At 37.8% G+C, this 15,598-nt stretch overlaps 1 protein-coding gene and 1 pseudogene across 1 annotated transcript; one reads left to right on the forward strand and one right to left on the reverse strand.

Annotated features, from left to right (window-relative positions):
• Positions 1–503, forward strand: part of LOC110263836 — a 6,711-nt pseudogene extending 6,208 nt beyond the window's left edge.
• On the reverse strand, positions 9,880–11,867 carry LOC107647483. The gene is made up of 3 exons (XM_016351554.1): positions 10,757–11,867; positions 10,359–10,660; positions 9,880–10,089 (listed from the first exon to the last, which is right to left on the reverse strand). Exons 1-3 carry the CDS (start codon positions 11,865–11,867, stop codon positions 9,880–9,882), a joined length of 1,623 nt encoding a protein of 540 aa, XP_016207040.1.

The raw sequence follows: 15,598 nt of genomic DNA on the forward strand, positions 1-15,598 counted from the left end.
GCGTGCTTATCCGGCGAGTCCGCAGTTAGGCAGGGCGAGGCGGACCAACCCGCTAAAAGGCGGGATTTCGGCGGGGGGGACTTCTCTGTTTGCCACCCCTATATAGGCCTAATCACTGAACGTTTTAGATACACAAACAAATAATAATAGCCTCAACAATGACTTAATATTCTAAATCTTAATATCTTCACTATCTCCCTTGCTCGGTTGGCCTCTTCTTCTCTCTCATCGAACTTGACATCAACTACAAGAGGATCACCTCCTTTCCTCCTTCCATTGTTGGCATTATCAATCTCCAAAAGCTCCGATGGTAATCTGCTCATGCCGCTGCCATCGAAAGGGACGGAACAGGATTTATATGCCGTGAAGGAGTACCTTTGTCAGAAGATAAATTTTTTGTGATCGCTGTCGTTTTATAAAAGTTCATTGTTATTTAGATTATTTTTTTATTAGTTTAATATTGATAGTAATTAATTATAATAGAAATACATAAGGAGTACATAAAATTACCACAAAACAATTTTCTTTTACAGTAAAGCATTATTACTCCTCTTTTTATCAAATGACAGGTCTCTCTTAACTTGACTCTCGCCACTAGAGATTTTAGTGGGGAATCCACGTTGCCCTGACCCAGAGGTACGCGCCAATAGTGCGTGCTTGAAACAACACAGTCCATGCATACGTTTGGGCATGGCAAAGGCACGTGCCTGTGTAATGGCGAATGCCAAAATCCTAATAGGGCAACGAATTTGCTCTCATAGGAGTTAATAAGCACTTTTATATTTTTGAGTTGTTTAAAAAAAAATAGAAAATAATATATATTGTACTTGTTATTATATAATAATAATTATTATAAAAGAAATTATTTTGTAATTAATTTTATGTTGTCGATTTTTAGCAAATCGATGGTGGTTCGATATCTAGTGGTCTGGGAGCGAAACCTACTCCTCTGTGCGAGTACCAGTTTTCTAAAAGTGCATCAAAGTATCTTCTATTAGATAAATATTATTAATTGAAATAAAGAAAGTTTATAAATTGGTAAAGAAAACGTCAAAGTTAAAGTTTTCAAAGATTAAATGTGTAGAAAGCAAAAGACTTGTATTGAAATTTAAAAAAAAAATGAAGTGCCTTTGACTAAATCGAAGGACTTTGACATAGAAATTTGAAATGCAGAAAGAATAAATTGGGCAATGAAAATAGAGAATACTTAATAAATAAATTCACTTGAAATGTTAAATTTACAGAAAAGAAATTTACAGAAAAGTAAATTAAAAGAAAGATGAAGATGGAAGGAATCCTTCAGAAAAGATAACTCGATTGCAGACTCAGGAATTCTCTGGGATGTGAGTGTGCTTGAGTGTTTTTTCTGAGTAAAAGTTCCAACCCTTATTCCTTATCACTTCCTAGTATTTATAGGCTAATCTTACATAACTGACAATTAAGTTATAATTAATTATAATTAAATACTAAAATACCAATTTAAACTGTAATCACTCTGGTAACTGTTCCCGCCGCGTGATCGTAGATATTCCCCATGATTTCCTCGTGTGAATGAGGCCACTAACTCTTTCGCTTCAATGACTATTTCGAACAGTTCATCGAAAACCTGCTCGATTTCTCGAATCGAATTTCCTATTCGATTAGCCTATTCGACTGACTCATTCCAAATCAACTCATTCTGGTCGAAAATATTTTTGACCAACAAATTGCCCCCTTGGATTAATGTGATTGCCTTCGATAACATTATCGAAGAATAAAACACTTAATCCAAAGAGAAATGTCAGTTTTCAAATCAGTAATAATTGTTATTAAAACTCCCCATTACTACTGATCCACTCAACACGTCTCCCGAAACTTGCGATTTCTCTTTCTACCATTTCACCTTCCTCGCGAAGTTACCTCTATTCGCATTCCTTCCATAGTAACGGCTACAGTGATACTTTAAATTCCTTACTTTCTCCTCTATTCGAATCTCTCAACCCCATCATTCTTTGAGCTTTCCTTGCACCAAGAATTTTTCACAAAATCCCCAACCTTCAATTTTCCTTGACAGTGGCTGGTTCTTCTTCTCATGCCACTACTCAAGATAAGGGTAAAGGTCATGCAATAGCACCGCCATCTCCACCCGCCCTTCGCATTCTTAACTAAATCAATGATGAAATTATTGACAATCCCCATTTGCAGGCCAATGACACTAGAATCCTAATCCCCTTCACAATCGGTGAAGATACACACTGCTTTCTCGGACCAATTAAAACTCTTGAGAGAGCAAACAAAAAACTCTCTTCCTTCCCTAATGCTGAAGGGGAAGATCTATTGATGAACCAAACTTTTAATATCTTTCACTTTATCAACCAAAAACCCTTCCAAAATAATCCAAAAATCAATCCTCGAGGATTTGATTTCACAACTTGGTATCAACGTCTTGAACCCACAAAAGGTGCTACCTGGGGAGCCCTAGGAATACAGGAGCTATTAAGGCTCTCTCATTTTTCACTCACTACTCATCCTTGGATGATCGGGAGAATGACTTGTTTCTGGAATAGAACTACCAACAATTTCCACCTTCCTTGCGGAATGATCGGGATGTCTCTCCTCGATGTGGCTGCCATTACAGGACTCCCAATAAATTCTCCAGATTGTACCCCTGACATGCAATCCCAGCATCAGTACAAGGTTACTTTCAGCACCTCGTACAGTGAGTTCATTTCCCACAACATGGTGCAAACGGTACAGAAATTACAGATAATGAACATGTAGCCTTTTTGTTTTATTGGCTAAATGCAGTTTTGTTCTGTTCCCGAAGCGTACAGATGTCAAAGCTCTTCCTTCCTTTGGCTGCTCTTCTATATGAAGGAAAAGTTCTCAACTTGGCCAAACTTCTTTTGGGGCATATTTTCGAGGAGCTTGGTCTACTTGTCTGTAACCTCCGAGATAATAAAATAATCAACACAGGAGGTCCATTCTGGCTCCCTCAATTATGGCTTAATGCCATTTTTGAAAATTTTATGACAAGACCTGAAGGTGGCAATACCGATAAACAACACATTGAGGGTTTTCGTTTGTCTAATTATAAACCCAATTTTCCAAACACCCAATCAGATGAAGATAGATTCTAGGCTGTTTTCTCTCCTTTTCATTCCTGCAAAAATTTTGATAACGATCAACTCAATTTCACTCCTTTTCTGCGCCGCAATTGCGGTCCTGCCTGGCTTGATTGTTTGCTCTTTCCAAACACTAATGAGGAGAATGAACTTGCAAACTGAACTTGGGCAAACCTGTTGGCTGTCCAAGTGATACCAATAGGGTTACCACAGTATCGGAAGGAAAAGTTCAAAATAGCCTTGTATGCTCCTCACTTAACCGCTAGGCAACTGGGATTTTCTCAAGCTATCCCAACTCCACAACCTCGACACAGTGAACCATTTTGTCACATTACTCTGACTTTCCAAGAAAACTTCAACAATTGTCTCTCAAAAAATCAAAAACGAAGAGACCACTTCAATTTTTTTATCTATGAATGCAGTTCATTTATCACCAAATCTTGTTTTGAATGGTGGTCTACTTACTACTCAAGGTACACACGTACTTTGGAAGAAATTCAACAAACTGCCATTCGAACAGCTGTCACTGAAAGTTTTCCAAAAAGAACTCACAAAAGAAAAGCTGAAGCTACTCGACTACCACCACCCAAGAGCAGAAGAACTCCTACCAGAACTTCTCGTAGAGTAACTCTTCTATTCATAACTCTATTTTCAAACTAGAAATATCCTTCAAATATTACTATTATATTTTTTAAACATAATTGATTCTGGACTTTTAACAGTTAGTGTTGCAATCATCAAGCGAAAGCGCTGATGAGAGTGAACCAACCAACAAGGATTCTCTTGCTGCTTCCTCTCAATCGGAAGATGCAGCCGATTCTGATCCTGGCCCTCAATTAATACTAAGATCCAGAATTCCTTAGGTAACACAACCATCACTACACTCATCTTACTTAGTTTAAAAATAAATCTTAAACTCATAATTGTGTACCTTTTGTATTAGCCCATTAATGTTGCCCAATCGACTTCTTCCACTAGAGCTCCTAATCAACTAATCCCTCAACAACAAAATGACACAGAGCACTCCATATCACATGATTCAATTCAATTTACAGGATCCCTGCAATCAATTTCTGTTGCTCATCCACCTCTTCTTCACACAACACAGGTGATCGATCTGACAAAAAATCCTTTGCAGCACTCTCCAGAAGAAACCCATAGACTTGAATCAATTTCACCAAATAATCAAGCTGTATCTTCCACAAAAAACATAGTAGTCGCAGACTCCGATTCTGCTTCTAAAGCTGCTGACACCACCAATTCAACTTTCTCTCGGTCTAAGGTTTCAGAAACCCCTCTAGAGTTGCAACCTAATCCTTCCCTTCAAGCTAATCCTCAGACCCCTCCAACTAGTGCCACCTTGGACGACTTGATCTCTATTTTGAATAAAGTTATCCAGGAAAATAAGGTACCAGTGCCTGAACCAGAAATCTCAAGACCTGCTTCATCAAGGCCTTCAATCGAATTAGATCCTGATACTCGGGAGCAACTTCGATCACTCATCAAGCTTTTAGATCATCCTCCTACCACCTGGGTTAATGATCCAATCCTTAACAAACTCTTGGCTGATCTTTTGAATTCTTCTTTTGAACTCCCAACTAACACACCATATTCTGCTTCAATTCAAGAATTCAAACAACTTCTCAACGAAAGCGTTGCATCTCAGTTCCAACTTCAAGAAACTGAAAATAAAGAAGCTACAGCCATATCCAATATAGAAGATTGCTTCGCAACTGCTCAACCAATCCAAACCTCTTGTGAGAAATTTGATCGGAGAATCTCCCATGCTATTTCTGTTCAAGCTTTTCATGATCAAGAAGAAGCAAGGCTTGAAGCAGAATTAATTCAAATCCAAGAACAACTTTCCACTATACGCCGAAATCGAGCTACTTTAGCCAAACCTCTGGCCGCAGCCCAACAAGAACAATATCTCCTTATTCAGGAACTTGTCTCAATCGATACTAAGCGGGGAGAATATGAAAAACAACTTGAGAAGATTCAAGCCGACAAGTTCAAACAAATAGAAGAGCTTTCAATTCTAGAAAACAAAAGAGCAAAACTGCACTCCGATTTGGCAAGACTAGTAGCACCCTGACTTCCCTTTTTTAATTCTATTTTGTAATATCCTTTGTCTTTTCTGAACTTTATATATGTTGAACTTTTATGCTTGCCAACAATAGAAAAGTTTCAAGTATTTCCCATTAATCGAGTTAATCACTTTTCCTGACTCGATATCTTTGATCTGATAGGCATTTCTAAAATATGCCCCTATTACCTGAAAAGGGCCTTCCCAACTATGGGACCATTTACCCAGAAATCTTGATTTCTTCTCCATCGGTAAAAGGACTTTTAAAACTAACTCGCCTATTTTGAAAGACTTTTCCTTAATTTGATGATTATAACTTCGAGCAACACTTTCTTTTTGTCGAATTATATTATCAAGTGCCAGGATTCACTTTGAGTCCAATTCATTTAATTCATCGAACATTGCATTCCAATAATCATCAACTGGCAAATCATTCTGTCTTGCTACTCTTAAAGTATTCAAATTAATTTCTAACGGTAACACTGCATCATGGCCGTATACCAATTTATAAGGTGATGTTCCTCTCGAACCTCTTGGCGAATTTCGATAAGCCCATAATACTTGCATTGACTTAAAGTTTCATGCCACGTTCGAGACCTATTCCCGATATGCTTTTTAATCAAGCTTATCAATATCTTATTTGATGCCTCTACTTGTCCATTAGCCTGTGCATAATAAGGAGTTGAAGTGATTATATTAATGCTTCTCGAAGCCGCAAAAATTTTAATTCGTTGGCCAGTAAACATAGTTCCTTGGTCATTACTTAACGTCTGAGGAATTCCAAATCGATGGATAATATGTTCCTCAACGAAGTCTATTATTTCATTTAGACCAACTTCTACCAACGGAACTGTTTCAACCTATTTCGTGAAATAGTCAATAGCCACTAAAATAAACTTGTGTTGTTTTGATGAAGGGGGATGGATTAATCCAATCAAATCCAGAGCCCAACCTCTAAATGGCCATGGCTTTATTATCGAATGCAATTCAGCTGCTCGAATCTGTTGTATCGAACCATGTTTCTGACATTCCTGACATGCCTTCGCATACTCAATACAATCTTTTATCAGGGACGGCCAATACACGTGATTTCGATATAAGACCCATCTCATCTTTTTTCTTGCCTGATGGGCACCACATATTCCATTATGGACTTCACCTAAAGCAATGATATGATCATCTTGACTTAGGCATCTTAACAAACTCCCATCAATCCCTTTTTTATACAGTTCATCAGCCAATAAGACAAAATTTATTGCTCGTAATTTTATCTTTCTATCAACTGCAACATTGGGATCCTTTAAATAAAGAGCAATAGGCTTTCTCCAATCAGAATCCTCCCATTCATCCATACACAAAACCTCTCTTTCATTCGCTGGTACTAAAATTTGATGGATACCAGGTAACTTCCTAAGAATTTCCGGACCAACCCGATACCTCGAAGCTATTTGGGCTAACTCATTAGCAATCTCATTATGAATTCTAGGGATATGCACCAAGGAAATCTTTCGAAAAGGCATTAATAGTTCCCAAGTAGTTACTAAATATTTCTGTAACGTCTCATTATTACACTTAAATTCTCTTGATAACTGCTTTAAGACTAACTGTGAATCCCCTAAAATTTGAACCTCTAAAGCTCCTTTGTTGATTAAAATTTCAAGACCCAAAATCAGAGCCTCATATTCAGCCACATTATTTGATCAAGGATACTTTAATTCAAACAAGAATTCTGATGGAATACCTTCTAGTGAGATAATGAGAATCCCAACTCCTGCACCATCTTTATGCTTGGATCCATCAAAATACAATTTCCAATAACTGTTTTCTACTTCGATTATGTTTGTCCCCTGGTCATTCAGATTTTTCAAATTATCTACAAGAAAATCTACAATGACCTGTCCTTTTACAGCCATGGATGGGACATACTGTAAATCGAATTCCGTCAATGCCAGCATCCACTTCCCCAAACGTCCCTGTAACATAGGAAAACTTAATATATACTTAATTATGTCAGTTTGTGCGATAACTTTCACTGACTTAGCCACCATATAACACTTTAATTTCATACATGCATGATATAAAGACAAACACAGTTTCTCGATTAGGGAATACCTTGTTTCGATGTCAGTTAATACTCGACTAAGGTAATAAATTGCTCGCTCATGCTTGTTTTCATCGTCCTGGGCTAACATACATCCAATAGTATCTTCTGATGCTGCAATGTATAATTTTAAAGGCTCAAATGGACGAACATTCGCCATGATCGGGGCTTTTGACAAATATGCCTTGATCGAATTGAACGCAGATTGATGTTCTGTGGTCCATTCGAATTTTGAACCATTTATTAATTTCACTAAAGGCGCAAATACCCTAGTTCGATCTTAAAGATTCGAGATAAACCTTCGAAGATAGTTTACTTTACCCAAAAACGATTGCACTTCTTTCTTCGATTTGGGTGCAGACAATGCTAATATTGCATCTGCTTTGTTTTTATCGATGGCTATTCCTTTTTTATGCACAACAAATCCCAAGAAATTTTCAGCCGATACTCCAAAAGCACATTTCAACGGATTCATTTTTAAACCTTTCTTCCTCATAGTAAGGAATGCCTTTCTTAAGTGGTCAATATGTTGACTCACGAAAATTGATTTGACCATTACGTCATCGATATATACCTCCATAAACTTTCCAATAAACTCATGAAAAATGACATTCATTGCATGTTGATATGTTGCTCCAGCATTCTTCAAACCGAAAGGCATAACCACCCATTCATATGTACCTAATGCTCCAGGACAACGGAAAGCAGTTTTTGCCACGTCATCTTCTACAATAAAAATCTGGTTATATCCAAAATATCCATCCATGAAACTAAGAATTTCATTCCCTGCTGCAGAATCGATTAACATATCTGCGATAGGCATAAAATATTCATCTTTCGGAGTAGCATTATTCAAATCTCGAAAATCAATGCATACTCTTAACTTCCCATACTTCTTCATAATAGGGACAATGTTTGATACCCATTCTACATAACGTGAAGTTCGAATAAATTTTGCTTTGATTAAGCATTATATTTCTTCTTTAATTTTACTATTGATTTCAGGAGCAAAACGCCTTGGAGTCTGTTTTACGGGTCGAGCATTGGGTTTTAATGCTAATCGATGTTCTACCAACAAACGATCGAGACCAGGCATCTCATGATAATCCAAAGCAAAACAATCTTTAAATTCATATAAAAGATTAAAGAGTTCAGTTCGAAAAGGGTCAACAAGATCTTTACAAACATATGTAATTCGAACATCATCAAGAGTCCCTAGATTAATTTCTTCTAAGGGATCTTGAGATTCAAACCCTTTATAATAATCATCCTCTTTGGTTGAATATTTTTCAAATCCCAAAGGTTCTAAATCATAGATGCAATCAAAAGTGAAATCAATTAAATCACCAGAAATAGAAGAAATCGGATCTTTGATTAAAACAGCATCACTTTTATTTTCTACACAATGGACCTCTGCTATTAAATCGGCAGTCTGGCTCACATCATTAATTTCATTACAAGACATAAGGAAATTATGACTAAATTCGACTGGAAACGTCGAATCGGACGCATTACAATTAACAAACTTCATAACCCTATCTGATTCAACTTCATCAGAAGAACCATCTTTATTTTCTAATAACTGCGAATTATTTAAATAATTTTGTAATATTACCAGGTAATTAGAAACTTCCTCAACCTGGTCCATGGAGCAATCCCTTCCAAATCTTCAAGAGAGGCAATCCCAACCAATTGGTTCAAAATCCAACACTGGATAGCGCAACTTCACCGAAAGGCCTTCCGAGGACAAGTAGCACCCTTCACAATTATAAGGACTCAGTGATCGATCAACATCTAAGGGCTTTAACTTACGATTATAAATCTTGAAATCGACATGCATTTGTTCGACGTAAAAATTCGAATCTGCCTTGACGGTTTCAGGTTTACCCTCACTAGTCCATAGAAGTACACTTTGATGCACTGTAGAAGGTACAGCTCCTACACCATGTATCCAATCTCGCCCCAACAAAGTGTTATAACTCGCTTTCGAAGGAACCAACACAAAGACAGTATTACGCTCAGATGAGCCAACCTTTACAGTCAGAGTCACCAACCCTCTGGCTGGAGTTGAAGCCCACTGAAATCTGTCACAACAATGTTTGTAGGGACTAAATGATCAGGATGCTTCCTTACTTTAATTAGCATCCTTTCTGGCAACAAACTGATTGCAGCACCACCATCAATAAGAACCTTATTTACTTTTATCCCACTCAAAGTAGTCGTTATGTAAAGTGGGCGAAGGTGAGACATCTGCTTCTCAGTAGGCCATAAGAAATAACCTGGCTCATCCTCTATCCGGATGAAGGAAAAAGCTTCCTCATCCTCTGAATCATAATCTGCATCAGGATCTCCTTCATATTCCTCCAAATATTCAGTGGGAATGATCGATATTGTCCCAACCATGTCATCATCACCCTCATCGAAGTATTCCTCATCCACATCAACATCTTTATGTTTATCAACTCCAGAAGACTGGGCTACTGCCTTGCCCTTTTCCATCTTAGCGGGTGATGGAATCTCTTTAGGGTAAGTTTCTCCATCGGAAGGAAAAACTATTCTTGAATGCACAGAAGGCGTTGCCCCCTTGCTTAGTTCCTTGCCTGTCTCAATCGAAAGTTTTTTATTCTGATTGAAACTTCTCTTTCCTCCTCTTCCTCGTGGGTAACATCTAGCATGACCTCGATAATAAGAATATTGATTTCGAGAAGGTGCTCGATGCCCCACTGCGGATTACGCCGATACAAATGATCACGTCTCTGGAATTCCTGACAATTCCTAATCCACTGAACACCTATAGCCTGTGAGCGGCTCAAAGGTGTAGATACATTCTCCTAAGGAGCCTTTGAACTAGAGCCCTCCATACGCCTGATTGGCTGCCTTTGGCGCGCTTGCTCTTCCCTATGAGCCAACTCCTTCTTCATCGTTTCTTTTTCAAAGATTGCTGCTGCTGCTTCAGCATGAAAACAGCATTGCACCGCAGACATAGAGATACATCCCGATCTTTGATCTTTTGCTAAACCAAGAAGTCTAGCAAATCATCTCTTGTTCTAGGGTATACAGATCTGACCTGTGACTCAAAATCATCAAGAGCCACATCAAAATCGTAGGACATGCCCACTATGTTCACTCCAAAGCAAGGTTCAACATAACTGGCATCAACTTCGAAGAGATCTACATCAACCTTCATTTCTTTCTTGCCATCATCGAATTTCAACCGTCCTTCCATTAATGCTTCTTGAATTAAGTCCTTGAAACGGACACAGCTATTAGTCGAATGACTTGTTGCTTGATGAAACTTACAATAAGGCTTTCCTTTTAAATCTTTCACAGAAAGCAAAGTTCTACCCTCAGGTAAAATTAACTGTTTATCTTTAAGCAACACATCAAAAATCTGATCAGATTTCGAAATATCAAAACTATATTTCTTTCCACTTTTTAGTTTTGAATCATTCGACTTTTCACTACTTGGCAATTTCTTCAACAAAGAACAAACATAAGGAGGGCCTTTCATAAGCTTGGCCAAATCGATTTCTGTTTCGAAATCGAATTCTTTTTCGGAAGACTCCATTGTTACATAAGCAACTTTTTCTTTTCGAGTAAAAGGTTTACTCTTCGATCTTTGTTCATTCCTATATTTCTCTTTTTCTTTTTTCATAAGTTCGGTCTGTCGAACCTTTTCAGCCAGATGAGCCAAATCGGGAATGTGCACATTAAGCAATTTTCTGCGCATATAGAATTCCAACCCCATAGTTGCTATTTTCACTATCTCATTCTCAGGTAATGACACATAGCATCTACTTCTAGCGTTTTTGAAATGTATTAAACAATCATCAATAGTCTCACCATCTTCACATTTCAAAGCCACTAAATCAGTAACAGTTATGTTCATTTCACCTCGATAGAACTGAGCGTGAAAGGCAGTTTCTAACTGATTCCATGTTGTAATCGAATTTGGTTTAAGATTCGAGAACCAAGTAAATGCATTCTTCGTCAATGACGAAGGAAAAAATTTCATTTTTAAATTTTCATCATTAGCTAAATTCCCAATCTCAACCAAATAACGAGCAACATGTTCAGTAGTTGATTCTCCAACTTCACCAGTAAATTTTGTAGTTATTTTTGGATTTTTCACCCCTCTCGGCACTTCTGCCATTTGAACTACTTGGGGAAAAGCAGATACAAAATGCGGTTGGTTCATAAAACCAACATTCAATCCAACCCGATTTAATACTTCTTCTACAATTCTAGTAACCTGATAGCGTTCACCACCACGCAATCTAGCTAAAAAGTCATCAGCATTTTGACCTTGGGGAACCACGTGAGGATTTTCTCGATTCGGAATATGGTTTTCATTTTGAAAAATATTTTTCATTCCTTCGTTATTTCCCCTGGCATTATGCCTCTCACCTTCATCATAATCAACAATTCGAGCAATCCTCTCGACTTGTCTAGTAAGACGCTTGAATTTTGATTCATGATCAGCCATCATGGGATTCAGAATTGTAGTCATTTGCTGAGTCAATAAATTGACCAAGTCATGATGACTTTCCTCCACTTGTTGTCGATATACTGCCATCGAATTCACAGCATTCGAAGTGGAGCCCACAGTATAATCACAAGAATACTTGGAATGCTGTTGTGGGTTTTGAACTTTATTCACTCCATTTCCATTCCCAAAGCGGACAGGTGGCGCAAAATCACCCACCGGCGGGGTATAACCAGGAGGAAGACCATAAGGAGGTCAACCAACGATTAATGGAGGTTGATATGGTGGCACTGGGCCACGTGGACGAATATTGCGTCCAACATTCCCAGTTTGAATAGTCGTAACGACTATACTTTCAGTCCCAATTGCACCTTCCGAACGTGAAGACACGTCGGCTTGTTGTATGGACACTGGTATGCTATCATTGGTGGATGAACCACCATTCACATTCGATAATTCATCAACCATGTGAATGATCTTCCCACTTCGTAATCGCATACACTAAAAATTACTGGAAAAATATTTATTTGACACACTTCGATTTAAAACTGTCCCACCGGGCGTGCCAATTTGTTTTGTCAATTTTTAGCAAATCGATGGTGGTTCGATATCTAGTGGTTTGGGAGCGAAACCTACTCTTCTGTACGAGTACCAGTTTTCTAGAAGTGTATCAAAGTATCTTCTATTAGATAAATATTATTAATTGAAACAAAGAAAGTTTATAAATTGGTAAAGAAAGATGCAAAGTTAAAGTTTTCAAAGATTAAATGTGTAGAAAGCAAAAGACTTGTATTGAAATTTAAAAGAAAACAATGAAGTGCCTTTGACTAAATCGAAGGACTTTGACATAGAAATTTGAAATGCAGAAAGGATAAATTGGGCAATGAAAATAGAGAATACTTAATAAATAAATTCACTTGAAATGTTAAATTTACAGAAAATAAATTTACAGAAAAGTAAATTGAAAGAAAGATGAAGATGGAAGGAACCCTACAGAAAAGATAACTCGATTGCAGACTCAGGAATTCTCTGGGATGTGAGTGTGCTTGAGTGTTTTTTTTTTGAGTAAAAATTCCAACCCTTATTCCCTATCACTTTCTAGTATTTATAGGCTAATCTTACATAACTAACACTTAATTTACAATTAATTATAATTAAATACTAAAATACCAATTTGAACTGTAATCACTCTTAGTAACCGTTCCCGCCACGTGATCGTAGATATTCCCCATGATTTTCTCGTGTGAATGAGACCACTAACTCTTCTGTTTCAATGACTATTTCGAACAGTTCATCAAAAACCTGCTCGATTTTTCGAATCGAATTTTTTATTCGATTAAGCCTATTTCGAATGAATTTTTGCCGGTATAGAAATTATCAAATGATCAATCGTAGTATAGTCTAAACCGACGCAAAATCCTTCATCAAACAAATCTACAATCTATATCCGAGAGTACTAGTCCCCCGAGTCGTTCTCCCTTGGAATTGCCAAAGTGTGCATCTTATTGATTTAGCAATTTAGCAACCCCGAGTCGTTCTCCCTTGGAATTGCCAAAGTGTGCATCTTATTGATTTAGCAAGCCTTGTTGGAATTCTTTGAAGGTTTTAGCAAGTAATGAGAAACAAACAATCAATTATCAAAAGACTTGGCTTAGGGTTGGCATTGGAAATTCTATCCTTATAGTCCATACAATGTTGATACAATTAGGCCTTGCTTCATTTAGTTATCCCCAAGGTATAGAGGAAGGTCAAATGAAAGTAATCAACTTGAGTCACAAGTCCTAGCTTCACCTTATGGGAATATAGCTTTAGTGCACTCCAAGCCAACTAGCAATCCCTAATTCCAAATCAACTATTGATACACTATTCAACTTCTTCCAAAGAACCAAACCCTATGCCAAGTGTGAAAATTCTACTCCATAGCTAGTGTTGTCATTTTATCAAACATGTGATGAGCAAGAAGGAAAGTCATAGTAAAGTGAGAAGAAAAGTGAACACAGAAGACCGAGGGATTGCAAAAGTATAAGACTCATGAAGTGCAACCTACTTATATGCACTGCAACTATGACTAGTGCCACTATCCACTTGGTTGGGAACAAATTAGCCTTCTTAGGACATATGCGAACACATGGGGTACAATGATGGTCAAAGCATAGGATTTGCCACTTTCTAAGCATCAAATGCAATATGTGCAACCTTGCATGAGGAATGCTCGCGAGAGCCGGGAATCAAAGGATTGAGCATCGAACCCTCGTCGGAAGTGTTTGCACTCTAATCACTCGGTGTTTGGGGTTTATTCTCTCGATTCTCCCCTAATCATGCTTTCCAAGATTTGTTTTTCATCTAACAATCAACAGTTATTCAGTGCATACATACAATTATCATGAGGTCTTTTCCTAGGTTGTAATGGGGTTAGGGTCAAGGTAGGGTCGTATATGGCTAGTGGACTTAGGATTTGAATCTTTGATTAACTTGAACTTTTCCCACCTAACCTATATAATGACCTATACAATTAAGTGCTAACCTAACTACCCATTCCTCACTTTTCCACATACTCATGCATTTTCTTTTCGTTTCACTGTACTTATGCATTGATTCCTCTTGAGCTTCACTTTGGGGCATTTTGTCCCCTTTTCATTATTTTTCCTCTTTCCTTTTTTTTTTCTTTCTTTTTTTTTTCTATATTTTATTATTATTATTTTTTTTTCATATTGTTTTTTTTTTCTCAATTTTTTTTTCTATATACAAGAACGTCAATGCATGAGGTTTTACATTTGATCAATACATGAGTATGTACCCAATTCCCAATAATTTCAATAATAATACAAAATACCCTCTTATTCACCCAATGTCCCAAGGTTCCCACACTTGAATGATACTCACACACTAGCCTAAGCTAATCAAAGATCCAAATAAGGACTTTTATTGTTTTCCGCTTAAAGGCTTGTAATGTGCTAAATTAAGAACAAAGTGGGTTGATCGTAGGCTCAAGTTTGGCTAACAAAGGAAGATAGAAGGTAAGGCCGTTTGGGTGAGTGAGCTAATGAAATGATGGCCTCAATCATATAAATGCATGAATACACCAAATAATGGACATAAAGAGTCAAACAAATCAAAGATCACAATCATAGAAGGAGGATAATGCACACAAGAAGGAAAAATAAGTGGTTATAAGATGTAACCACACCATTAGGCTCAAATCTCACAAGCTTGTGTTCTTAGCTCAAAACCATGTTCCAAGATATAATTCTTCATGCAACTTTGGCATCAAAGCATTTAAAATTTGCAATGCCATGGTTGCCCCAAAGTGTTGGTTTCCTAAGAGGGAATTTCATTGTTCCAACCAAGCAGGCTTATCATGCGAATGGTGCCAACTAAGACCTAATCATGCAACCTATCCTACTAAAACCTAATCATGCAACCTATCCTAATTTATTCAGATTTATTCAGATGTTACCTACGGAGATCGGTCGGCCAACCTCCCCACACTTAAAATTTAGCACGGTCCTCCGTGCTAGAGGTTAGGCGCGCTGGTTGATTGAGCTCCAAGTGTGCCACATCTTCAATGCCATTGCTATCTCCGCTTGAAGTTGCGGTGGAGGTGGAGATATCGGGTTCCTCCATTGGTGGGGTGATCATGCTTAGAAGCCTCTTCACATGAGCATAGCGGCGTTGGTTACGCCTCTCATAACGGTCTAATTTGTTGTGAAGGTCTTCAAAGCGTTGGGCGGCTGATTTTTGTGATGTAGATGAAGTGGTAGCATGGCCAGTTGGTGTGGGCAGTTCAATGTCCATGGTGACTTCCGGAGGCTTGAGGCATC

Source organism: Arachis ipaensis, chromosome B06 (assembly GCF_000816755.2).
Source record: "Arachis ipaensis cultivar K30076 chromosome B06, Araip1.1, whole genome shotgun sequence".
Taxonomy (NCBI): domain Eukaryota; kingdom Viridiplantae; phylum Streptophyta; class Magnoliopsida; order Fabales; family Fabaceae; genus Arachis; species Arachis ipaensis.

Excerpts from the sequence above, each read along its gene's own strand:
- LOC107647483 (XM_016351554.1), bottom strand. The coding sequence starts at position 11,867 with ATGGCAGTATATCGACAACAAGTGGAGGAAAGTCATCATGACTTGGTC. Across the intron at positions 10,661-10,756 it reads TTTGTTGAAGAAATTGCCAA|ATAAACAGTTAATTTTACCT; the intron begins GTAGTGAAAAGT and ends TGTTGCTTAAAG. Across the intron at positions 10,090-10,358 it reads TTGATGATTTTGAGTCACAG|GCTATAGGTGTTCAGTGGAT; the intron begins GTCAGATCTGTA and ends AGCCGCTCACAG.